General features: G+C 48.0%; 1 protein-coding gene across 1 annotated transcript in view; it reads left to right on the forward strand.

Moving 5' to 3' along the window:
* Nucleotides 1-7,081: 7,081 nt before the first annotated feature.
* LOC143039148 (uncharacterized) overlaps nucleotides 7,082-27,500 on the forward strand; it is a 30,490-nt gene continuing 10,071 nt past the window's right edge. Inside the window, exons 1-4 of the mRNA XM_076209009.1 lie at nucleotides 7,082-7,140; nucleotides 17,535-17,643; nucleotides 18,762-18,938; nucleotides 21,978-26,132. Coding sequence (XP_076065124.1) covers nucleotides 7,082-7,140; nucleotides 17,535-17,643; nucleotides 18,762-18,938; nucleotides 21,978-25,574 — 3,942 coding nt within the window. The 3' untranslated portion in view covers nucleotides 25,575-26,132. The remainder of the gene's footprint in view (nucleotides 7,141-17,534; nucleotides 17,644-18,761; nucleotides 18,939-21,977; nucleotides 26,133-27,500) is intronic.

The following is a 27,500-nucleotide window of genomic DNA, read 5'->3' on the forward strand; positions in this document are numbered from 1 at the left end:
TGATTTTTTGTTTTATTTGACCAAATGACAAGACATCTTGTCATCGGAGTTGAATGGGTTAACGAATTTCTAAGTAACTTGTAATCGTACTTACTGCTGTTTTTACCCATGTGCATTACCTTGCACACACACACACACACACACACACACACACACCTACACCTACTTTCGCAATCGTTCCCCCTTCCCTTCGCCCCTTCTCCCTCTCGTACCCTTGTCGCCCCTTTCTCTTATCACTATGTGGGTCCGTCACCACCACCAGTCCGTCACCCCTATCGTTTCATCAACCCCGTCGATCCAGAACCCCAACGATACAACCCCATAACCCCGTTGACTTCTCCTTTCCCTTCACCCCAAGCATCGCCCTTCATCTCCCTCGCCCCTTCAAGCATCGCCCCTTCAAGCATCGCCCCTTTCATATCCCTCACCCCTTCATCTCCCTCGCCCCTTCTCAACATGTCGCCCAATCCTCCAGACACCTTCACCCCTGTACGCTCCCTTTCGTCTTCGTCACCCGGTCTCCCCTCGCCCAAGCGCCCCGTCACCCCATTGCTATGATCGTCGCCATCACCTGTCGCCATCACCCTACCGTCCCATTTGGCGCCACACCCCTCCGACCCTCACCCAGTCACCCTGGCGCTCCTCGTCTTGGCACACCCAGTCACCCTGGCGCCAGCCTCACCCGGTTCTCTCCCACTATCTTCCATCCCTCTCCCTCTCTCACCCACTCAGCTTAACCCCTTTTCGTAATCGTGTTCAATAAAACAGGGTAAAAATGTCAGCAAGAGGAGGAGGTGGTGGAAGAAGAGAAGGGAAGAGGAGGGAAAAAGATGAAAAGGAAGTGGAGGAGGAGGTGAAAGAAGGGAAAGGAAGAGGAGGGGAGAAGATGAGAAGGAAGTGGAGGAAGAAAGGAAGAGGAGGGAAAAGGAGGAAGAGAATGGAAGAGGAGGGAAAAGGAGGAAGAGAAAGGAAGAGGAGGGAAAAGGAGGAAGAGAAAGGAAGAGGAGGGAAAAGGAGGAAGAGAAAGGAAGAGGAGGGACAAGGAGGAAGAGGAAGAGACAGGAGAAGAAGGAAAAAGAGGAAGAGGAAAAGGAGGAAATGAAGAAGAAAAAGGAGGAAGAAGAGTAAGAGGTGCTGTGCTTGGTCCTGTATCAGCGACCTTTCCCTCCCTCCTGATGGGCGACCAGCCCGCCACGCCCCGAACAGAGAAGAACGCCTACAGTACAGCCTGTAGAAGAAGCCTCTTTCACCTGTTTACATTGTATCTACTTCCTGTCTACCTCCTGTCTACCTGCTCCCAGCCTACCTTCTCAATTCGCTTTCTCAGCCTTCTGAAGCACTCTAACTGAACACTTACACTCTGAAACCTAAATTCTCCCTTAAAACCCATTCAACTCATGTCAGCCGCTTGTGGTGTAGATACGAAAAACCGGATATGGTAGGCCTCGTGCCGGCCCGTACATCCGAATATCATCTGATGCGGCTTGACCGCGCGAGGACTGACGTCATATTTTTCTGGTGTTTGATCAAACATTTTGGTGTTTTATGATTTTTTTTTTTTTTTTTTATTTGACCAAATGACAAGACATCTTGTCATCGGAGTTTAAAGGGCTAAGGTAGGGGGTTCTTAACTTGGGGTATCTGTGCCCCAAAGGAGTAAAAAATCTTAATCCTGGGGGTACGAGACATGATAGCCAGTGCAACGGTACTGCATATTTACCATGAGAAAGCATAATGTGCATTCATTGTATCCTACTAATTGACATTTCTAATTTGAAATAAAAAAGTACCTTTTTCTAGTAACTGAATATATCTAATCATTTCTCAGCAAGGTTTGTGTCATTAATCCTTTTCATATATTTGCATTGTATTTATATTGGATGGAGGTACGAGAATTTTTTTTGAGATAATCAAGGGGCACGGACACTGAAAAAAGGTTAAGAAACTGAAAAAAGGTTAAGAATCACTGTTGTAAGTCATTACATGGAAATGAGAATCAAGCAGTTCTATGCTAGATTTCTCAACACCACTCACCCATCTCATTACATCACACAAGCACAACCATAAGAACGTAACAAAAAACAAATAAAACACTAGTTGCGTACTACACAAACATTATACAACACCTGTACCATACACTGCATCCACACAAAAGCACAATCACATCTACATGATTACAAAACGAGCTCTTCAAGACAGAGCACCAAATTCAAAACGAGCTCTTCAAAACAGAGCACCGAATTCAACATTCCACCTCCAACCCCTCTCCACCCCCGATATCAATCCCACAGAAAGAAAGAAAAAATCCTCAAGAGAATCAAAAACCACACTAGCACTCTTGAACTAAGGACCCCATCGAACCCTAAGAAGAGTATTAACCCAGGATAGGCCTGGCCATTGTGTCAAACTGCCCTAGATCCAACCACCACACAAAGAACACCAAACACCTCGTCTCACATTGCACTGCACTATCCACAGACATCACGATATTTCTTCCCTGAGTGACCTATGGACCCATCCGATGGCCGTCGTCGGTAACTTTGGGGCCGCGGGTGTCTGCGAGACTTGGGGCAACTGATTGATTGATTGATTAATTGATCACACTGCCGCTGAATATTCTAATCTAGGGCGGATTGGGTTCTACAGATTTTCCATCGTCTCTTCGTGCGCGCGCGCGCGTCTGTGTGGGTGTGTGGGTGCGTGGGTGGGTGTAATTGTGTAAGTATACATGTACAAGTGTGTGTGTGTGTATGTGTGAGTCCATTTGAGTGCACAACATACACCCACGTTATTTCTATACTTGTATTTATGAGCATTACCTTTGCTATACGTTCATATATCAAACCTTTACTTGATAACTGCATATCATAAAAGAACTCATCCTTGGCTCTCATCTCATCCTCCCGTTCTTCTCAGCTCGTTCCAGGAGTACCTGCAGTGCAGCGAACGAGTAGTCCTCGACGCCTGTGGAAGCCAGACAGCCGCGTTCACCAAAGACTTCCTGGGTCGCATGGCAGGACCCATCGTCCAGGTACAGACTAACACCCTTGGACCCCCCCCCCGCCCGGGGAGGAGAGGGGACGGGGGCTGGGGAGGGGTTATGGTGTAGAGGGGGAATGGGGCTAGGGGGAGGAAGGGAGGGACAAGGGAGGAGGGCGTCTGCGGTGGGGGAGGAAAGGTCAGCAAGATAATGATCTGTTTCATATCGTAGTAGGAATCAAGTATCTGCAGGCAGTCGAGACAGGAAGAATTACAGGTTGTGGTAATACGGCTGGAAATGTCCGCACCTGGACTGGAAGGTTTCTGAGTGGAGCAGTTTTTGGAAAAGGAGTTTCTGGAGCCACATGTGATCAACACGGGATTGATGTCCACCAAAGTGTCCGGTTGATGAACTTGTGTCCTCCAAAGTTATAATGTAAAGAAATGAAAATAAATAAATGGGTACGTAAAATAAAAAATAACGGCAATCATGTTGCCCCAGAGAGAGGGCAAGGATGGAGAGAAAGAGTAACTGGACATGAATGCAATACTTCAGAGTGAAATTCTTTACCAGCCAGTCAGTCTGTCAGTCCTTTAGTCTAGCCTGATGTATTTTTTATTCCTGTCACTTTCTCCATATGCATGTTGTTTCTTGCTCCTTCTCAGTCTGCTCAGTCTCTACTCAATTCTCACTCTTTACCTTCAGTCTCCCTGTCCCTCCCCCCTCTTTCTCTCTCTCTCTCTCTCTCTCTCTCTCTCTCTCTCTCTCTCTCTCTCTCTCTCTCTCTCTCTCTCTCTCTCTCTCTCTCTCTCTCTCTCTCTCTCTCTCTCTCTCTCTCTTTCTCTTTCTCTTCCCTTCCACTCCCTCCTTCCATATATATATATATATGTGTATATATATATATATATATATATATATATATATATATATATTATAAATGTATGGAAGACAGGTGAGTTGGGGAAGAGAACTTTTTACAAACAAAAAAAAAATTCTCTATCCTAATTAGACGCATCACCTTGACCCTAGGGAGTGCTATAAGACTGAGCTGGAGTGACATTGACAGACCAAAGTACCAAAGAATTAAAGTACAGTTCCCCCTTAATGGCCTACAAGGAAAGACAGGTAGTATCACCCCTCCCCTGTGACAGAACACCCTAAAGATGAGTCTCTATGAGTTGATTTTGAGAGGCAAGAAATCGCTCAAAGTTGAAGCTATAACCTGCTCTCAGTGAAAAAGAGAGGAATAGAAATATCTCTCTCAAAATCTCAAAATATTTCGTAGACCTTGTTCAAGGTAAAGACGGGCAATTTGATCCGCATGAGAGGCTGTAATCTGATCGAAACAGGGCTCTCGCCTGACCAGGACCCTTTTTAGGACAGAGATTTCCTCATCAGCATTATAAAATCGCCTGCCCCCTTTCCCTCCTCTCTCTCTCTCTCTCTCTCTTTCTCTCTCTCTCTCTCTCTCTCTCTCTCTCACTCTCTCTCTCTCTCTCTATCTATCTATCTATCTATCTATCTCTCTCTCTCTCTCTCTCTCTCTCTCTCTCTCTCTCTCTCTCTATCTATCTATCTATCTATCTATCTATCTATCTGTCTCTGTCTCTCTATTTGTCTTTCTCTTTCTCTCTCCCTCTCTCTCCCTCTTTCTCCCTCTCTCCCTCTGCCTTTGTCTCTCCGTCTCTTTCTCTCCGTCTTCTCTCTCTCTCTCTCTCTCTCTCTCTCTCTCTCTCTCTCTCTCTCTCTCTCTCTCTCTCTCTCTCTCTCTCTCTCTCTCTCTCTCTCTCTCTCTCTCTCTCTCTCTCTCTCTCTCTCTCTCCCTCTCCCTCTCCCTCTCCCACTCTCCCACTCCTTCCTTCCCTCCTTCCGTCCTTCCCTCCTTCCCTCCCTCCCTCCCGCGTTGAAGGTGGGTAATATCGGCCCAGGCTGTCTTTCGGACCTTGAGGAACCTCCCTAGGAGATCATGGGGAATCCTCAGGGACACAAAGTCATGTGATTATGAAGGACTGTATTCAGAAACAAGTCACTGGGTCCATAGGTAGGACCCTAACTAGATGTCAGTACACGAGGTTGTGTATTAGTTTCTAGGTTTTCTTCATAGTCACAGAAACGATATATGTCAGTTGAGGCGCTCCGTGCTAGACAGGCGAAGACGCCAAAATCATGTTTTGATTTATAGCTGTCCGAAGTTTGAACAAACGAGTCGCTCAAAGAAAAAGTATCTGAGCCCCTGGCGTCTTCGCCTATCTGGCACGGAGAGTCACCCGCCCATGTTTTGTGACTCGATCGTTCTAGTTGTGCGTTTAGTTTCTAGTATTGGCGTATCATACCATATTGTACGGGTTATCATACTAAATGGAACATAAAGGGGTTGGTTTAACACATTACTGACAACTTTTTAGTTGTCCGATTTTAGTCGGCCAACTATTAAGTCGGTTATACGTGTTAGGTCTAAGAGTAGATGTAGCATTAACATAAACATGTATCTTAACACTAACATTAACATTAACACTACCGTTAACATTAACATTAACACTACCATTAACATTAACAGCAGCAGCATTAGTTAGCAAAAAGGACGAAGAAGCAATAGTTCTGAATACGATTTACAGCCTCCGTTAGACAACATTTTACACATTATCGTTATCATCCTTACAGAGGACAGGCTCAAAAGTCTTTGAGCCGTTTTCGTATGCTTTGTTCCTCACACTTGGTGTGAGGTTCGCTGCATTCTTTTCAGTCTATCACTATATTTCATGACTTGATTATTTACATTCTGCTTGACCACTTAAAGAAACAAATAATAACCAGGCAATATTTTTTCCTGTTGGGGAGAATGCAAACCCTTTATAGGTGCATTATACATCAACCTCTTCGCTATGACAGTGCCACTTGCTGACTTCGCTCTGGCTGACATTGGAGGTCGATAGGGGAGTTTCCGTACTGAAGAGGTTAATATCTTAATGTCCGTGAACCTCTCAGGGGGGCCGCTAAAGATAGGCTCGTGGACCCCGGTCCCCATTGAAATTCAGGCCACGGGATCCAAAAGGCCCCGAGTAGAGTCGATCTTCCTCTCTCCCATAAAAATCCCCTCCTACCCCCCTACCCCCCCACCGACCACCCCATATCCAAAATAATTTTTTTTTTTTTTTTTTTTTTTTTTTTTTGTAATTACTCTGTAGTTATGGACTGACGGTACATATTTGGCATGAAAGTAACCTTCCCTCTTGGTTTCTTGCACGCCGCCTAGGACAGTAAGGTAAGAGATGTCCAAGCATAGGGATTTATTACATGTTATAGTTTGAACTAACTCCTTCAAGATAAGGTCTTGCCCTTAGCCGAGTGAAATCATCTGCCGTTAACCAAAACAAAGCCTCCAAAGATGTTCATAGCGTAATACGACCCCATTTACTCGAACGTAGAGAGAGGTCGCGGTCGGTGGGCTTATCGTTCATTTGATGGGTCACCAGTTTCCTTCCCTCGTGACATAGTTCAAGTGTGACTCTTATATCTAGTTAGCTTCGCCTGCTTCGGACGGGCGTATCTTTAAAGGGGACCTTGATATTTATTGCCAATGATTACATCGCCGTTGCTTTTATTGATATCCATGACCCCTTCCGTGCATTTAATGTCAACCAAGAATTCTTTATATTTCTTTCTGTGATGTTTAGTATCACCCAGACATGATCTGTACTGATGAAATTCAATGTTGTTAATGAATATTTATCGTTCATGGGTCCCTTAGGTATAAAACAATTTGCACGAGTTACCAAGAACCCTGGACACAAACCTCCAAATAAAACAAGACGAAATAAACAGTTGACTAACATTAAAGTCAGTCTAGCAGCAGGAATCGTCTTTATACCACCCAATGTCTCACGCGACGCCACACCCCTTCTCGACTTCTGGCGCTCTCCAGTGCACTTCTCGCCAGCTTTCAGGTTCACGTTTGATGGTACCCCACAAGTCCTCAGGGTCCTCAAGAGCGCCGAGGAGAATTGATTGGAGACTGTTATCGCATACTCCTAAACATAAACACCATCCCTGAGCTCCTCCAAATGAAATTCTGGTGGATTACCGTGTCAAACTCGTGAGCACATGGTCGTGAGTTCAATTCTTGGGACCCTTTGTGGGTCTGTTGCGTTGGTTCCCGACAGGCATGGCCAGGTGGGGAGGCGACCGAATGTCGGCCTAGAAAAAAAAAATCAGCTTGCCGCAATTGACGGGGATAACCCTTCCAAGGGTTTCTCACTTCCCACTGGGTGAGAGGGATGATGACCTTGCTGAGATTCTCCTGGACTAGACACGCAGCCTGAGAGTTGCAACCGGTCCCAAAGATTTTAGCATTCCAGTAAACCCTGCAGTTCCTTAGGATCCTCTAATGATTTCTAACCTTTCCGGCATTGCTTTACCAAATCCATCGATATGCCTTTCGTCACCAGAACCAGGAACCAGCAATCCTTAACCTCTTAATCTCTGCGAAGTTCAGAAAAAAAGAGAATAGTAACCCATAAGAGACATACTTTATAGCCAGATCTGTCTATCCCAGCGATTGCATTAAAGTCGCCCAAAACGACTATTGTGTCCAGTAGCGTGCAGTGGTTGACTGTCGGAAGTTGTTAGTACTCGCTGGAAGATCATACAGAGTTGCAAGGCTTACTGGAGTGCTAAGTTCTCTGGAACCGGTCGTAAAATTGTGGTTGCAACTCTGAGGCTGCTTGTTGGATTGTTGTGGAATATCTCCTCAGGTTCATAGGTTACGATAGGAATGTATATAGCAGTAGGAGATGAAGCCCTAGGCACGCTTTAACCTCGCTAGTACCAGACGTTCATCAAACGATGTAACAAAGTGTTTTGGCGAAACGCAGTCAGCTAAATGCCATATAGCTTCCTCGCTCCCGTTTTCTTCTCTGCCGGTTCTCCTAACCTCACGCACTCATCACACAAATGTACAAGACTAAGTACTAATAACGTCACAGGACTGTCAAAGTGAAACCTTGACTTGGATCTATCTTATTTATTGTTTTAAACAATAACATGACGCTTAATATAATTGTCTTTTCGTTGAATATTAATGACAACAAATAATGTCTATAGTCGCATGATCGTGTGCCCGAGATTCCGTTAGGACGACATTACGTCACAGATTTTTCGTCACTTGTGAATGATAACTTTTTCCGGCCAATCGCCTACACACTTTTCAAATGTACATGGAATTGGAAGAAAAAATGAAGGGTTGAAAAAGAAATGCCACAAATATTTTACATTAATTGATTCTAATTAAGAAACAAATGAAGGGGTACCATATGTTATATTTTCAAGTTCTGGAAGTTTCTCGAAAAAGGAACGCAGCAACGATGACCTACAAACTGTTACAGTGAAACGTCGACACACAAGATTACTTATTTAGTGACGAGCGAGCAGTGTTTTTGTGTTGTGCGTGTGTTTCAGCTATTTTTGTGCCTCTTTACTTTTATTCACTTGGCTAAGTGAATTTAGTAGTGCCTCAGGATTGGATCAAGAATCCATAACTGCAATCCAGGATTCACGGAGGAAAGGGAGAGGAGGAGGTAAGAAAACACTAATTGTCGACGTTTCATTGTACCGAGATATGAAGACGGGACACCACGAGCATAGTTCCCCTTCCCGTAAAATACAACTAGGTAAAGATAAAATGGAAAGATGAAATGTCGAAATGAGGTGTCGATTCTTATACATAAATATAAAACGAAGAGAAGAAATGCGCAGGTAGGAAAATAACGGTCACGGTCGTTTCCTTGTGATAGTAATCCCTGTGCTGCATTTACAAAAAATTTCTCACCAAACCTGGATTTTTTTTTATATGATAAGGATGACATAACCAAGGGTTTTGATTACTGAATCATAGAAGGGGTTCACAATTATTCGTACTTCCATGCACCGCGCATGCGTGTGTATTTACCTAGTTGTATTTACCTAGTTGTATTTTACGGGAAGGGGAGCTATGCTCGTGTGTCCCGTCTTCATATCTCATTTTATCTAAACTATTTTTAAATTTATGTATTGTTTTTGCACACACCACTTTCTCATCTAACTTGTTCCAACTGTCTATTACTCTGTGAGGAAAGCTGTTCTTTTTCACATCTCTTCTATAGCTGTCTTTCTTGATTTTCTTTCCGTGCCCTCTTGTATTTCTATCATCCCATTTTATCAGATTCTCTCTATCAATAATTTCTATGCCTTTCATGATTCTGTGTGTGTGTGTGTGTGTGTGTGTGTGTGTGTGTGTGTGTGTGTGTGTGTGTGTGTGTGTGTGTGTGTGTGTGTGTGTGTGTGTGTGTGTGTGTGTGTGTGTGTGTATGTGCGTGTGTGTGTATGTGCGTGTGTGTGTGTGTGTGTGTGTGTGTGTGTGTGTGTGTGTGTGTGTGTGTGTGTGTGTGTGTGTGTGTGTGTGTGTGTGTGTGTGTATTTACCTAGTTGTATTTTACGGGAAGGGGAACTATGCTCGTGATGTCCCGTCTTCATATCTCATTTTATCTAAACTGTTTTTGAATTCATGTATTGTTTTTGCACACACCACTTTCTCATCTAACTTGTTCCAATGCGTGTGTTTGTATGTGTGTGTGTGTGTGTGTGTGTGTGTGTGTGTGTGTGTGTGTGTGTGTGTGTGTGTGTGTGTGTGTGCGTACGTGCGTGCGTGCTTACGAGCACGTATTATCATCATTATTACAACACAAAAACTCAACCATGACATACGGCCATGACAGAAGAAAGCCTACTCTTTGTCAGAGCAAACCAGGCCCCAGCGTTGGAGGAGAAGGAGAAGGAGGAGGAGATGAGGAGGAAAGGAGGAGAGGAGGAGGAGGAGGAGGAGGAGAGCCGGCTGAGGTCAGGGTTGTGCGAAGTCAGGCTGGGTTCTTCCACAGCATCCTTCGCAGCGGCGGCAAAATCTGCCAGCCAGGAAGGCAGGCAGTCCTCCCCTATCTTTTCCCTCTCTCTTCCCCCTCTCTTTCCTCTCTCTTCGCTCTCTCTTCCCCCTTTCTTTCTCCACTCTCTTCTATCTTCTATCTATCTTCCCTCTCTCTTCGCTCTCTCTTCGTTCTCTCTTCCCCCTTTCTTTCTCCACTCTCTTCTCTCTTCCGTCTCTCTTCTATCTCTCTTCCCTCTCTCTTCCCTCTTTCTTTACTCTCCTCCCTCACTCTTACCTCTCTTCCCTCTCTCTTCCCCCTCTCTTTCCCATCTCTTACCTCTCTGTTCCCCCTCTCTTTCCTCTCTTCCCCATCTTTCCTCCCTCTCTCCACTCTCTTCCCTCTCTCCCTTACCCCTCTCTCTTCCTTCCCTCCCTTCCCTCCCTCTCTCCACTCTCTTCCCTCCCTCTCTCCACTCTCTTCCCTTCCTCTTCCCTCCCTCTTCCATCCCTTCCCTCCCTCTCTCCACTCTCTCTCTCTTTCACCACCCCTAGTCACCACTGTTACTTAACTTTGACTTGTAATATCACTCGTCTCGAGGCCCCTTGCCTCTCGTTACGTGAGTTTCACTAATATTCAAGTTCCTCTTAAGTAGTAGGCCCAATGCCTTCTTTTTCCTGTAGTCTCACTATTTTCTAGGCCCCATGCCTATTCCTCTCGTCCTTTGGGTTAATAAAAGGATGGTGAATTTTCTTTCTTCTTTCACTGTAATTTCACCTTTGCTTACACTCGGGATCTCTTTTCTCTCGTCTCTACATCGTCTCCTGATCCTCTCTCCACACCCTCTCTATATCTTCTCCCTATATCTTCTCTCTATATCTTCTCTATCTCTTCTCCCTCGAGATCCCGTATCTTACGCTGAGCTACCTTCGTCTGACGTCACTAATTTTTCTAAACCAATCCCCGGTGACTTCTCAAGTAAATGTCACTCCTTATGGGCGTGACTTTGAATTCATGCACCAATAGTTTTTTTCCTCCTTCTCCACCTTGCACCAATCCGGAAAGCTATCACAATGCCACTAGCGATATTGTTTATCTCAGCATTAGTCAAACGAAGGTAACCTGCGCTTACAATGTTGTGATTACATAATCGATTATAAAAACAGTCACCACCGTCGGTGTGTTTACATAGACAAAACGTCGCCCTCACATAGACATAACATCGCCCTCGAGCAGGCGTCGAGTCTGAATTATTCTAATACCCTAGCTCATTTCCATTCGTACACTACCGGCCTCTTACATTCCCTCTTCCCTTCCTCTTCCCTTCCTCTTCCCTCCCTCTTCCCTCCCTCTTCCCTCCCTCTTCCCTCTCCCTTTCCTCCCTTCCCTCCCTCTCTCCACTCTCTTCCCTTCCTCTTCCATCCCTCTTCCTTTCCTCTTCCCTCCCTCTTCCCTCTCTCTTCCCTCCCTCTTCCCTCTCTTCCCTCTCTCTTCCCCTTCTCTTCCTTCCTTCTTGCTTCCCTCTCTTCCCCCTCTCTTCTCCCTCTCTTCCCCCTCTCTTCCGTCCCTCTTCCTTCCCTCTTCCCTCCCTCTTCCCTACCCCTTCCCTCCCTCTTCCCTCCCTCTTCCTTCCCTCTTCTCTCCCTCTTCCCTCCCTCTTCCCTCCCTCTTTCCTCCCTCTTCCTTCTCTCTCTCTTCCTTCTCTCTTCCCCTTCTCTTCCCCTTCTCTTCCCCCTCTCTTCCCCCTCTCTTCCCCTCTCGTCCCCCTCTCTTCCCTCTCTCTTCCCTCTCTCTTCCCGCTCTTCCACCACTCTTTCCTCTTCCTTTACCTTCTCTTTGTCCGCTGTCTCTCTCGTCCCTCTCGCGTCCCTCTCGCTTCCCTCTCTCTTCCCTCTCTTTTCCCTCTCTCTTCCCTCTCTCTTCCCTCTCTCTTCCCTCTCTCCTCCCTCTCTCTTCCCTTCCCTCTCTCCCTCCCTCTCTCCATCCACACACTCCCTTCCCTCTCTCCCTTCCCTCTCTCTCTTCCCTCTCTCACTTCCCTCTCTCCCTTCCCTCTTTCCCTTCCCTTTCCACTCTCCCTTACCTCTCTCCCTCCCCACTCTCCCTCCCCTCTTTCCCTCCCCTCTTTCCCTCCCCTCTCTCCCTCCCCTCTCTCCCCTCCCTCATATCCCTCCCCTCTCTCCCCCCCCTCTTCTCCCCTATCTCCCTCCCCTCTCTCCCTCCCCTCCCTCCCTCCCCTCCCTCCCTCCCCTCTCTCCCTCCCCTCTCTCCCTCCCCTCTCTCCCTCCCCTCTCTCCCTCCCCTCTCTCCCTCCCCTCTCTCCCTCCCCTCTCTCCCTCCTCTCCCTCCCTCCTCTCCCTCCCTCCTCTCCCTCCCCTCTCTCCCTCCCCTCTCGCCCCTCTTTCTCCCCCTCTCTCCCCTCTCTTCCCTCTCTCCTCTCTCTCCCCCCTCTCCCCCTCTTTCCCCCTCTCTCCCTGTATCTCTCCCCCTCTCCCCTCTCTCCACTCTCTCCTCTCTCTCCTCTCTCTTCTTTCCTTTTCTCCTTTCCTTTCTCTCTCCTCCTTTCTTCACTCTCTCCTCCCTCTTTCTTCACTCCCTCTCTTTCTCCTCTCTCTCAAAACCAGGCAGGCAATCAGGCAGGCGGCCCTCCATTCGCGTCCGTGGAGGGCAGGATCGTCTTACAGCGGGGCGGGGGTGGGGGCGGGGCCGAATATTCAGCGCAAGTAACTCGAGAGAGATTCGAAGCAGTCCTGCAACTTTTCTTGAAAACCTGCATACATAGCGACCCCCAAGATTCTCCATTGTTACCTACCTCTCACTATCCCTTTCTCTCTCTCTCTTTCTATATATGTATGTATATATATATATATACATATATATATATATATATATATGTATATATATATATATATGTATATATACATATATATATACAGTGTATATATATATATATATATACATACATATATACATACATATATATACATACATATACCATGGCTTTTTTCCCCTTACAAGGGAGGTAGCCAAAAAGGAAAAGGCATAAAATCATTCCCACCCATTCCATCCCTGAATACACACCACACCCCTCCACCCTCCCTCCCATCTTAGCACCTCCTGGATGACGGGTCATCCCTGTCTATCTTCCCTCTACCCCCTCCCTCCGTCTCCTCTCTCTGTCCCCTCTCTTTGCCCCTTGTATCTGTCAGTTTTCTCTCTGTCCCATCTCTCTCCCCGTAGTATCTGTCTCCTCTCCCTGTCCCTAGCTCCCTTTCATTCCCCCCTCTCTCCCCTGTCCCTTTCCACTCTCTCCCCATCCTCTCTACCTCCCCCCTCTCTGTCCCCTTTCTCCCTCTCTCCTCTTTCTCCTCTCTCACCTTTCTGTCTCCCCTCTATGTCTCTCCCCATCTATATCTCTCCCCCTCTATATCTCTCCCCCTCTATATCTCTCCCCCTCTATATCTCCCCCCTCTATATCTCTCCCCCTCTATATCTCTCCCCCTCTATATCTCTCCCCCTCTATATCTCTCCCCCTCTATATCTCTCCCCCTCTATCTCCCCCCTCAATTTCTCTCCCTTTTATCTCTCTCCCCTCTATCTCTCTTCCCCCTATCTCCCTCCCCTAATCTCCCTCTATATATCTCTTCCCTATATCTCTCCACCTATATATATCCCCTCTATATCTCTCCCATCTATATATCTCATCTCTCTCCCCTCTATCTCTCTCCCCTCTATCTCTCTCCCCTCTATCTCTCTCCCCTCTATCTCTCTCCCCTCTATCTCTCTCCCCTCTATCTCTCTCCCCTCTATCTCTCTCCCCTCTATCTCTCTCCCCTCTATCTCTCTACCCTCTATCTCTCTACCCTCTATCTCTCTACCCTCTATCTCCCTCCCCTCTATCTCTCTCCATCTCTCTCCCCTCTGTCTCTCCCCTCTACCTCCTGTCTCTCTCCCTCTCTCCTCTCTCTACTTTCTTTTCCTCTCTTCCTCCTCATTCTACCCCTCTACCCCCTCTCTCCCCCTCCCCATCTTCCCCTCCCCTCCTCTCTCCCCTCTCCCCCATCTCTCCTTTCTCTCTCCCTCTCCCCCCTTTCGCTCTCCCTTCTATATATCACCCCCCTATCTCTCTTCCCTCTCTCCCCTTCTATCTCTCACCCTCTATATTTCACCCCTCTATCGCCTCTTTCATATCTCTCTCCCCTCTCCCTCCCCTCTCTCCCCCATTCTTCCTTCCTCTCTTCCTTTCTCTTTTTTTTTTCTCGCCCTCTCTTTCCCTCTCTCCCCCTCTCTTTCCCCCTCTCTCCTCTCCCCTTCCCCTCCTCTCTCTCCCCCTCCCCCTCTCTCCCCCCTCCCCCTCATCTTTCTCCCCCTCCCCCTCCCCCCTCCCCCTCTCTCTCCCCCTCCCCCTCTCTCTCCCCCTCCCCCTCATCTTTCTCCCCCTTTCCCCCTTTTCCCCCGTCTCTCCCTTCTCCCGTCTCCCGTCTCCCCTCTACCCTCCTCCCTCTCTCCCGCTCTTTTCTCCCACTCTCCCTCTCACCCCCTCTCCCTCTCACCCCCTCTCCCCCTCTTTATCCCTCCCCCTCTCTATCCCCTCTCTCTCTCCCTCTCTCCTCTCCCCTTCTCTCTCCCCCTCTCCCTCTCTCTCTTTTTCTCTCTCTCTCTCCCTCTCTCTGTCTCTCTCCCTCTCTCTGTCTCTCTCCCTCTCTGTCTCTCTCCCTCTTTGTCTCTCTCCCTCTCTCTGTCTCTTTCCCTCTCTCTGTCTCTCTCCCTCTCTCTGTCTCTCTCCCTGTCTCTGCCTCTCTCCCTGTCTCTGCCTCTCTGTCTCTCTCTCCCTTTCCCTCTCTCTCACTCTCTCTCACTCTCCCTCTCCCTCTCATTCTCTCTCTCTCCCTCTCTCATTCTCTCTCTCTCCCTCTCCCTCTCTCATTCCCTCTCTCTATCACATTCTCTCTCTCTCCATCTCATTCTCTCTCTCTCCATCTCATTCTCTCTCTCTCCATCTCATTCTCTCTCTCTCCATCTCATTCTCTCTCTCCATCTCTCTCCCTCTCTATCTCTCTCCCTCTCTATCTCTCTCCCTCTCCATCTCTCTCCCTCTCTATCTCTCTCCCTCTCTATCTCTCTCCCTCTCTATCTCTCTCCCTCTCTATCTCTCTCCCTCTCTATCTCTCTCTCCCTCTCCCTCTCTCTCGCTCTCTCTCGCTCTCTCTCTATCTCTATCTATCTATATCTATCTATCTCTATCTCCCTCTCCCTCTCTCCCTCTCCCTCTCTCCCTATCCCTCTCTCCCTATCCCTCCCTCTATCCCCTCTATCTCTCTCCCCTCTATCTCTCTCCCCTCTCTCCTCTCTTTCCCCTCTCTCTCCCCTCTCTTTCCCCTCTCTCCCCTCTCTCCCCTCTCCCTCTCCCCCTCTCTCCCCTCTCTCTCTCCCCCTCTCTCTCTCCCCTCTCTCTCCCTCTCTCTCTCCCTCTCTCTCCCTCTCTCTCTCCCTCCCTCTCTCTCTCCTCTCTCCTCCCTCTCTCTCCCCCTCTCTCTCCCCTCTCTCTCCCCTCTCTCTCTCCCCTCTCTCTCTCCTCTCTCTCTCCTCTCTCTCTCTCCTCTCTCTCTCTCTCCTCTCTCTCTCTCCTCTCTCTCTCCTCTCTCTCCTCTCTCTCTCTCTCTCTCTCTCCTCTCTCTCTCTCTCTCTCCTCTCTCTCTCTCTCTCTCTCTCTCTCTCTCTCTCTCTCTCTCTCTCTCTCTCCTCTCTCTCTCTCTCTCCTCTCTCTCTCTCTCCTCTCTCTCTCTCTCTCTCTCTCTCTCTCTCTCTCTCTCCTCTCTCTCTCTCTCTCTCTCTCTCTCTCTCCCCTTCCCTCTCCCTCCCTCCCTCTCTCTCCCTTCCTCCCTCTCCCTTTCTCTCTCCCTCCCTCCTTCCCTCCCTCCCTCTCCCTCCGTTTCTCTCTCCCTTTCTCTCTCCCTCTCCTTCTCTCCCTCTGTCTCCCTCTGTCTCCCTCTGTCTCCCTCTGTCTCCCTCTGTCTCCCTCTGTCTCCCTCTCTCTCTCTCTCACTCTCTCTCTCTCTCTCTCCCTCTCTCTCTCTCTCTCTCTCTCTCTCTCTCTCTCTCTCTCCTCTCTCTCTCTCTCTCTCTCTCTCTCTCTCTCTCTCTCTCTCTCTCCTCTCTCTCTCTCTCTCTCTCTCTCTCTCTCTCTCTCTCTCTCTCTCTCTCTCTCTCTCTCTCTCTCTCTCTCGCTTTACCCCTTTCCCTCTCTCTTCCACTCACCCTCTCTCTTCCACTCACCCTCTCTCCCTTTCTCTCCCCTTCTCTCTTTCCGTCTCTCTTCCCCTCTTTCCCCACTCTCCCTCTCCCCATCTTTGCTACCTCCCTCTCTATCTCTCCCTTCTCCTCTTCTCTCCCCTCTGTACCTCACCGCATCCTACCCACCTTCTCTTCCTCTCCTCCTTCACCCACCCTCTCTCTCCCTCTCCTCTATCCTCCTTTTCTTGCCCTCCCTCTCCGTCCCCCACCCCCCTCCTTTCGTCCTTCCTCCCCCCTAGTCCTTGTGTAGGACTAACTTTTTCCTCCCTCTCTTGCTTTTCTTCTCCCTATCCTCCTCTGTCCCTCTTTCTTTCCCTCTCTCCCTTCCTATCTCCCTTCCTCTTTCTCTCTTCCTCTCTCCCTTCCTCTCTCTCTTCCTCTCTCCCTTCCTCTCTCTCTTCCTCTCTCCCTTCCTCTCTCCCTTCCTCTCTCTCTTCCTCTCTCCCTTCCTCTCTCTCTTCCTCTCTCCCTTCCTCTCTCTCTTCCTCTCTCCCTTCGTCTCTCTCTTCGTTTCTCACTTCTCTTCCCGTTTATTCTTCTTCTTTCCCCCTCTTTCTTCTTTTTCAATATTTTTAGTTCTTAGTTTCCTGCCATTAACATTTCTCTTTATTAGCTTTATTCGTTCGTTCAGACACCCTTATTACACACACACAGAAACCTCTTTCCAAAAGAGGACAATGTTCTATTCACGGTTCCTTTCGACCCTAAAGCGGCATCGTTATTCACATGTACTACAATCTAAGTGATTAATTCCACCTCTCTACTTTTCTCCTTCCTCCTTTCTCTTCCTCTTCTCCTCCCTCCTCCCTCCTCCCTCCTCCCTTCTCCCTCCTCCCTTCTCCCTCCTCCCTTCTCCCTCCTCCCTTCTCCCTCCTCCCTCCTCCCTTCTCCCTTCTCCCTCCTCCCTTCTCCCTCCTCCCTTCTCCCTCCTCCCTTCTCCCTCCTCCCTTCTCCCTCCTCCCTCCTCCCCCCCCCGTAGCAGTAGTGTTAGTTCATCTTCTATCGCCTAGTTGCCCTGTTTTCTTAACTGTAACTTAGTATAGTGAACACAAACAGCCTCGTTAGGGACAGTAGGCCTGCTGTTGTTTGTTCTTCTTTTGTGTTCCATTGTGTTCCTCTTCACCTCCTTCCTCTCCTCCCTTCTTCCCTCCCCTCCTTCCTCTCCTCCCTTCTTCCCTCCCCTCCTTCCTCTCCTCCCTTCTTCCCTCCCCTCCTTCCTCTCCTCCCTTCTTCCCTCCCCTCCTTCCTCTCCTCCTCCCTTGCGTTCCTCCTAGGGACTAATCTTTCGAGACGCGAGAAGTCTGCCTGCAGTGGCCAGCAGAGTCTCCAGTTTATCAAAAGCTTTTGGAATTCATTGGGGATTGATGTAGAAGTCCCCCTGGCTTTGTATCTAGTCCTGAAATCCTCATCCTTGGATCCTGCGACCCCTCGAGGGACGCAGAACCTCCAAAGAGAGAACCGCAGATCGATCGAAAACTGGTAGTATATAGTGGACACCAAACGATCTTAGCCAATATACAAAAAGAAGACCCTCAAGGCTGAGAAACAATGTTAAATATGGTACCCATAAACTAAAATGTTGAGAACTATTGTCCTATAGATCGAAAAACGGTAATATTTGTTGGGCACACTATTTTAGTCAGTATATAGAAGACCATTCTCGGGGTTAAGAATGAGTGTTTCGTAAACATAGAATCCATAAACTGAAAAGTTGAAAAACATGTCTTATAGTTTTAGTATACAAGGTATTGCCTGGCAGGCATTAAGTCGTGTGTAGCAAAAGGGTGGGGTGGGGCTTCTTGCCCTTCCTCTTGGGGGAATTCGTCATTCGAAATCCCCTGTAGATCTAACATAAGGTATTAAAGAACTTTGAACTTTTTTGCGCAACTTGGGCGAGCCATTGGCAGTGGCTGTAAGCGAGAAGTACGCAAAGAATAGTTGTACACTTACATCGAGTTCCTGCAATAGGAATGCCCCACGTCTATGAAGAAAGTACAAGCGCGCGTGTTCACAAACATACACCACACGCGCATGCATATACACATGCGCACGCACGCACGCAAGAACGCTTGCATACACACGTACACCACACGCTTGCTGGCGTATAGTATACTGACGTGCTAACTCAATGGGTACCGAGATCGGGCCACGCTTCAGATTTGAAACTGTTAGAAATGTGGATGATCCATGTATGGATTTTGTGGACCAGTGGTTGGCGGGACTTGAGGGTGGAGACTGCTTGCAAGACACTTCATGAATCTAATATGATTATGTAGGATACAGAGTTATGGATAATATATAAGGCAGTGAGGACGACGAAGAGTTCAGTAGTGAAGACTGAGACGATAGTGGGGGAGAGATATCAGATCTTGTTTTGAACCCATTATGATAGCTGTTGATCAAGAATCCAACATGCACAAACACAAGAGCACAAAACTACACGCGTACACACTCATACTGGTCACCCTACCAGATGCTCCAACGAAGCTTACGAACTGACCAGACAGACAGAGAGAGAGAAAGAGAGAGAGAGAGATAGAGAGAGCAATATATATCTTATGGTACATCTGTGTCCTGACACATTTTCAACTCGCCAGCGGGCCTCCAACGTACTGATTATTCTGTACATTCTTAATCAGGCGTCCTGTGTGCATGGCATTGCTATTCTTCCGGTCATGAATAGCCCGGGGTCCCTAGAGCTCTCGGCCCCTTGCCGTGGGGTCCACATTCTTTGTATGCAAAGCTCATGGGTGATGCAACAGGCTGGATCCGAGGTTGTACACATGTGGTCTGCATAGCAAGTAGCCGTTATATTATAATGTGTTTTCTTAGGCCGGTCCTTCCCCTAACCTCGAGTCTTGGAATCCCTCAGGGTCCGCTGCGACTGCGAAGAGAGTCCACAGAACGATAAGTAGTGGACATCAGTGGATGCCAGACGATTTTATTCAGTATTACATGCTGTAAGTGGTGGAGATATGTGTGCAGTGATTTTACTGATGTTGATAGTGTCAGATTGATGGCAAATATCTTAAAAAGACATCAGTCTACAGATCACTCTTTCATTAAAACCGTGTGTTGTGTTTGCAAGAACGAAATATATATGGATCAAAAGGTCTCCTGTCGGTATGCTCCGCCTTTGTAATCCTTTGTAAAATTGGGTCATTATTATAAACAAGTCAATATAGTGAACGTGTCTCAACTCGCTTTTAATTTTATCATAACCATTTCCGAAATCCAGGACAGCAATTCCAATCTCTTGCCATCCCGAGGTCCAGACTTGCCCTGGATAAGCTAAGTTACTTTGTATTTCCAGCATTCATAACTCCACAGAATGCTACGTTGCATACTTCAGTCCTGGAAACCAGACATCATACATGAGGATGCGAGATGGGTTGAGACAGCATTAAATGAAATGAAAATAATCAACATTGATGGAGGAAATGTAAAAGTGTATAATATGGATGGAAAAAATAAAAGATGGACACATTCAGGGGTAGGACGAGTGAGCTGATATTGTGTAAAGAAAACGGAAAGGGAAGGAATAAAGACGGAAGATACTAAAAAAACATGGTGGCCGACGGTCGTACTAACGAAAAGGGGAAGTGTGTCGTAGGAAATTTGGAAAATTGTACAAGTTACAAAGTTAAATACTAAAATTAGTGGGAAGAAAGTGGTGGCAATACGGGTACTTGTATGTGCACCGTATCACGAGCTGGAAAACTAAGTCTGGAAATGTAAGTGATGGTAACAAGAGACACGAATGCGAGAATAGAAAATGTGAGTGACGGAGGCAATGGCAAGCAAATCTGTAGTTGGCAGCTGACTAAATGATAAGGGCGACTTAATATCGCATACGTGTGCAGAGTAACAGATAATATTGGGAATCACATACTCTAAGAAATGTTGACCTACACAATGTACTTGGAGCCAAAACTCACGAGTATTTGACTACGTGCTGTATGTGCATTCAGCAATGAGGAGAACCGATTTTTTTTCTGACAAAACAGTGTTTGAAAATAGGTGAAGGAAAACATCAGAAGCAAAGACTGTAAATGTGAGACTTAGAAAAGGTGTTGTGTGATGAGTAAGAAAAATCATGGAAAAAGTGGAGGAGAGTTAAGAAAGAGACAAAGACCGAGAAGAACTGAATAAGGAGGATGACGAAGAGTGTGAAAGAGGCACGAAGTCGGTGGAAACTGGAGGCGAAGGGAAACGAAGGATGATGGTGACGGGAGACATGAATGCGAAGATAGGGAGCGTAAATGACGGAAGCCGTGACAAGCAAAATTGTAATGGACACCTCACTAAATAACACACATGTTCCACATATGTACAGAGGAAAATTGCACCCAACCTTGACAAACGATCAATACGGCAAGTATAACGTAAGACAGCGGCGCTATTTTGTCCACAAAGATAGAACCGCCATAGAACCACAGGCCATAGCAACAACTATTGCGCTGTGTGTGTATGTGGGGGTGGGTGGGTGTGCGCGTGGGTGTGCGTGTGTGTGTGTGATTCATCATGGTCTTCGATCACGTGTTGGACTTGTGATCGACAGCTATTTCCCTCCCAGAAGAGAGCTGAGCTCATAGGACCGATCTATGGGTAATGCTGTGACCTTACACGCGCACACACACCCAACTCCCCGCCCACGAGAGTTGGAGTAACGACCCGCAGCGCAACAACACTGAAATTACTTCAGCCCTGGGCGGGATTCGAACCCGGACCGCCATATTAGCAGTCGGAAACTCTACCACTGCTCCATCGAATCGTGTGTGTGTGTTTGTGTGTGTGTGTGTGTGTGTGTGTGTGTGTGTGTGTGTGTGTGTGTGTGTGTGTGTGTGTATGTGTGTGTGTGATCTCTCCCCAAGACTTTTTTTTTCAGGGATTGATTATAAGGTGAGTTAAGGTGAACTTGGAAATCATTTGACGCACACACACAAGGGTACAGCGTAAGAAAACTGTTATGATTTGGATTGAGGTACACTGTAAGTGCCCCATTTCTAGCAATAACTGAAATTCCCTGCCGAGGAAACGTGGATTTCCTAAAAGGATATAGGTCAGGTACAGTCAACCTTGAGTCTTTCTGAGTTTCCTTCCAGGAAATCATCGTCCTTCTGTGTATTGCAAATCTAAATCTACGCTGCCTGTTCCCCAATTCGCACAAACACACACACAACCCGTGTTGCAATTGGCCAGGCCTGTTCCGGCCCACTGCATAACTTCCATGGGCCCTGAACCGTTACAAATAGTATGTGGCTATTTGCTATTACCGCTGTGCTTCAGACATTGTACCTGTCGTTTAGCAACAGCTCACTTCCATGCCGCTCCTGCTATAGTTTTTTTTTATTTCTATTTTTACGTGACAAAAGTCTTTTTTTTTAAGTTTCGTTTTTTTTAGTTGCCTAGTTCCCTAAGTGCTACTTTGCCGCTCTTTTATGTTTAAGCTCTTTTATGCGACAAGAAGTTTAGCCACCCACATTGCTTTACTTATGTGTCATTTTGTATACTTCATAGACAGCTTTGTCACATCCCTGCACATTTGTATCACCCTGTGTGTTTTATTTTTTCCCTCACCTGTTGTATCTAAACCACCCTGCCATACAGTCTGAATCAGCTTATTCTGTATAGGATATCAGCTGCCAACATACGGCTGAATCAACTTTTATTCCATCATTACGTTATAGGTAGCCGGCGACCCATGCAATACGTCACAGCTGACCATCACTCCTATTGACCCTCATTCTACGTCATAAGCTTAGTTAAGCTAATGTGCGAGTCATTGTTTGCGTCACACGTTGTTTCTGCAGTTACAGGGCAAGTGTGAGCACCTCCAACGTAAGACCCTCTCCGAGTCGGAATCTAACGACTTTACGGGTCTTCGATGTCCGACAGTGGCACAGCGGGTAGGTACTGAGAGTAACGAAGGCGGCGGCGACGACGAGGACGACGCCGGCGATGTCGTTCCAGAGGCAGAACAGCCTCAGCATGTTGGAGCTTGGCACGCCCAGAACTTGCACGTGCCTCCTGCACGCGGCACCACAACGGCCTCGCCCCTCGCCACCCTGCCCAAACGACGGCAGAAGCCGGGGCGCGGCGCCAGTGGAGGCAAAGTTCTCGGCGCTTTGTCATCAGAGCCCGACGTAGATGCTTTCGAAGCAACCCTAGAGAGTGGGCGTGTGCCAGGGAGAACAGCCCGCGGACGTCGAAGACGGATAAGTCCTTCTGCGCGTCGACAGTCTCCAAGAGAAGGAGAACGTGCCCCGAGAGAAGATAAACCTCCCTTCGGTGGGAGGCGACCACTACCCGGTTCCGACGAAGATGATCTTCAGGGGCGGAAGGGTCCGGGAGGGGCTCCCGAGGGCCCCAGACGGCCGGGACGACGTCGACCAATCCCGTTCGCCCGGGGTCGCAGCAAACCGCAAAGACCCCACGAGAGACCCCACGAGAGACCCCACCGCCCATACCGAACCGGGAGACTCCCTCCGACAGTCACGGCACGCATCAGCCTGACGGAGAGCAACACTGAAGCCTCGGTGGTCCTTCGGACTCCTGACCCTGGTTCGAACGCTTCGCTTGCATCCACTAATGCTTCTAACCCAGAAACCAAGACGAGCCCCGGCACCAACGAGAGCCTTCGTGAGTTCAGCACCAACAGGGAAGGCCCTCTGGAGCCTCGGCGAGAAAGTGAAGAACCACACGCTGAGGAAGGCGCCTCGTCTATTGATTCAGATCAAACCTCCGCCCATGTTGAAACACACCCGCCGGCGCACGCCCATGCCGTAGGCATACCCGCAACGCACACCTCCACGGAGGAGGAGGAAGAGGAGGAGGAGGGGGAGGAGGAGGAGACACCTTCCATTTCGGGTAGCCATGGAGGTAGTGGCTCCGGAGACGGGGACGAAGGCGGGAGCAGACGGCCGGGTGGTGACCAGCCTCACACAAGAATCGACTCAAAGGGTGATACTTCAAACGAGGGACCGCTGAACGAGGCTGACGAGGAAGAACAGATGGAGGGGAAGGAAGAGGAGGAGGAGGAGGAGGAGGTAGAGTTATCCGTGAGAGGGGAGGGGAAGGAAAGGAGGGGGAAAGGGGGGATGAGAAGAGAAGGGGCGTTGGGGGGGAAGAAGAAGACTCGGGTTGGAGGGCCGAGGCGAGGACCTCACCCCGGGAGGAACAACGACGCAGCCGAAGGTCTTCCCTTGAAGGGGAGGAGGATGAGGGCCCGCTACGGAAGGAAGTGGCACAAGAGCGTCTTGAAGAAGAGCAAGAATGCCCAGCAGGGCGAGGGAGAGGGAAGAAGAGACATGGGGATGGAGGAAGAGGAGGAGGAGGAGAAGGAGCAAGACCAGGAAGATGAGCAGAAGCAGGAAGATGTGCAGGAGGAGGAAGAGACACTGGAGGAGGAGGAGGAGGAGGAAGAGACACTGGAGGAGGAGGAGGAGGAGGAGGAAGGGTCTCGCATGAAGGGGCGGGGAGCGGCTGAAAGAGACGGCCGCGGTTTTGATGTCCAGGACAAAGAGCGACGGCGGCTTCCTCCGAACGCAAAGGCGAACCGTGTCCTTAATTATCAAGATGGCGGACTCGGCAACCCAGCCTCCACAAGCCGCCGCAGACACCGCCACCGCCACCATCGTCTCCGCCACCGCCTCCGTCACCGCCTTCGTCAACGCCACCACAACCATACTCTAACCTCTTCCACCGCCTCTCCTCCACTAAACCTCTCGAACTCCGAATCCACCTATACTGAACCCACGTCCCCGTCCACCACTATTCTCTTGCCCACTTCCACCTCCCCGTCCACATTCCCGTCTACCTCCACCTCAACATCCACCTCCCTCACCCCACCCACCTCCACCACCTCCCAATCCACAACCTCCCAATCCACAACCTTACCGTCCTTCTCCGCCTCCCCGCCCACCTCCACTTTTCCGTCTACATCCACATCCACCTCAACCTCCCCGTCCGCATCCACACCCACATCCACCTCAACATCCACATCCACCTCAACATCCACATCCACCGCAACCTCCCCATCCACATTCACATCCACCTCAACCTCCCCATCCACATCCACATCCACCTCAACCTCCCCGTCCACATCCACATCCACCTCAACCTCCCCGTCCACATCCACATCCACCTCAACCTCCCCGTCCACCTTCCCCACTTGGGACAACATGTTCCCGACCCACCTTACCACCCACCTGAACAAAGCCACTCTCTCTCCTGGAGAAGGCGCGGAAGGTAGCGCCGACGGCGAAGGCCCCGGAGTCCCAAGGACTACCGCCGAAGACGTGAACGAAGTCGACGATGGCCAAGAAAGCGGTTCAGGAGACAAACGTGCAGGAAACCCTCTGGGGAAGGAAGGTCCCGCGTGGGAGAAATCTCCTGAGGGAAGGAAAGCTCCCCGATGGAGGAAACTGAACCCGCGGGCCAGGAAGGAACACTGGTTTCGAACTCGGGTCCTGGAGGAGATCCAGTCGGCCGTGTTCCCGGTAGCCACGCCCATGCCCGTGTCGACCCGGATCATCAAGCAACAGAGCTCCTGGTCACACGAGCCTGTGGTCGTCAAGGTCGCCGTGACCGACTTCCTACCGATCTCACGCCCGAAGGGGAAGCTTCGAAGACCTGAGGGCGACGGGAGGAGGAAGCCGAGGCCCCCCGTCGAAGAGAACCGAACTAAATACACGATGGAGGGTGAGAGGCCCTCCAACATGTCAAAGGGAGAGGGCGATCGCTTGAACTACACAGTGGTGAATTACCTGCCTGACGAAAGCCTGGGAGAGGAAGGGAACTTCACGCTGGTGGAGAACGCAGAGGAGGGCCAGGGTGCAACTGGCGAAATAACCTTGGCACCATATTACAACGGGACTGTCGACACTTCGACCTCTGTAGAGTATGGGACAACGTGGGACGACTTAGGTTCCCCTGTGGGATCTTCCACGGGAGAGACGGCACTGGAGCTAGACTTCGGGTGGACGGAGGAACCGGAGAGACAAGTCAGCGAGGAAGACTTGGAGGTCAAGGGAGAGACGCGAGTGGTGGAAAAGGGACTAGAAGAGGTGGAGCAGGAGTTGAAGGAAACTCGAACAGGAATCGAGGAGAAAGAGGCGAAAAAGGAACTGGAGGAAGCTCGCACAGAAAACGAGGAGCTGGAAGAGACTCGTGCAGTGAAAGAGGGCGAGGGTGAGGTGGAGGTCAAGGAGGAGACGAAGACGGAATTGGAGGAATCTCAAACCGAAAATGAGGAAACGAGGAAAAGGTCAGGAAAGATGGAGGAAGAGAAGGGCGCCAAGATGCAGGAAAGTCAAGAGCCTGGACTATCAGGAGCGAGTATCACTTCTTCGTCTGTGTGGGTAGTTGTCCTCACTATAGCGTGGATGTCACTCCGACGTCAACTATAAGACCCTTTCCATACCCTCAGGGCGTCTCTCACTTTGGCTGGGACGCGAAGACTAAGTGGTGCTTGTCTGGCTTCTGAGAGCCTCACAATTATTGGCTGTGAATTGTTAAATTTAGGTTGTATATTTTTTTCCCCTATCAACCCTTGATTTTCGAGTCCCTTTACGGCTGGACCTCCTACTTCACCTTGGAGATTTACCTCAAGACCGAGATTTATCTGTCGTAAACCCAACCAGTTTTCGTTTCCGTGAACGCCAATCACCGTCACTGGCTGCGGACCTTCCTCACGGGTGTCTTCGTCACCACGATGCTCCTCTACTCGCCCTCGCTCCTTTTGTCCACGTATCGGAACCCTTTGCCCTCGAAGTCGATCCGAGGATCGTCCAAGTCGCCACATCCCCGGCACCCTATCCCCATCTAAACCTGCTACAGGCTGGAGTGAAGTTGGTGGTTGACCGAAGTTCGGTGACAAGAGGAGAATGTCAAGTGTGGCCATGTACAGAAGCTTCCCCGATCAAAGCCGGACATAGAGGAGGGAGTCTTAAACACACTCGCCTGAGGTAACCCTTGAAACCTAGTGGCATGGAGTGCGACTGATAAACCCTCACCCTTCCCAATACCTCGTGCTTGTAGATGTTGCTGCTGCTTGTAACGGCTCTTCCTACAAATACTGCTAGATGTACTGATTCTGCTACTGCTACTACTGCTGCTGCTGCTGTTGTTGTTGTTGTTGCTACTACCACTCATACTTCCATAAAGAATAACTCTACTTCTTGCTCGTTACTCACAATCCGTGGGACGCAAGGAAAGAACTCAGAAACTCGTTCCTCCGTACCGAAGCTTGCGTGTTGCGTCCCGACTGCCTGTGTTGGAAGCTAGGCCGGAGGTCTTGCTTCCTCTTGTTCGCACTCCCTGTGTAGATCCGCTCATAATACGCATGAAGCTCAGCATTTTTATGACATGATATTCTCCTCCTCCTTTCTGTTTCTGGTTATTTGTCTTTCGTTTTCTCCTTATGTGTTTAGTTGTGATTCTTCTAGGGGCTATCTAAACCAACTTTAAAAAAAAAAATGTACATATGTATATACATTTATACGAATATGTAAATACAGATGTATACATGAACATATATGTATATATATAATGTATATAATGTATGTATCAATGTAAGAACATTAAAAGATAAGGATATATGTATATATGGAAATGTGTATATATGTATATATGTACATATATATAAATGTATAGACAAGGATATGAACATATGAATACATGAATGTATGAGTGTATAAATTTACGTATGTATATATGTATATATCTCAGTGTAATAATGTGTATATATATATCTATACATATATATATATATACATATATATATATATACATATATATATATATATATATATATATATATATATATATAATGTATCAACATAAGAACATTAAAAGATAGGAATATATGTATATATGGAAATGTGTATATATGTATATATGTACATGTATATAAATGTATAGACAAGGATATAAACATATGAATACATGAATGTATGAGTGTATAAATTTACGTATGTATATATGTATATATCTCAGTGTAATAATAATGTATCTATAATTGTAAACATGAATATACATATGTATATATATATGTATATATATATATACATATATGTATATATATATATATATATATATATATATATATATATATATATATATATATATATAAGATGGAAAGCAGATCTAGTTCTGAGTTTATTCCTGACCGGTTTTGCTCTTCAATCATTCCTCTGAAGAAGCTTAGGGTGAATCTAGTGAGGGGATAAACACTAAATACATATATATTGTATGTATATATATATATATATATATATATATATATATATATATATATAATATATATATATTATATATATACATATGTATGTGTG

This window comes from Oratosquilla oratoria, chromosome 25, assembly GCF_046742065.1.
Source record: "Oratosquilla oratoria isolate Oo_2021 chromosome 25, ASM4674206v1, whole genome shotgun sequence".
NCBI classification, from domain to species: Eukaryota; Metazoa; Arthropoda; class Malacostraca; order Stomatopoda; family Squillidae; genus Oratosquilla; species Oratosquilla oratoria.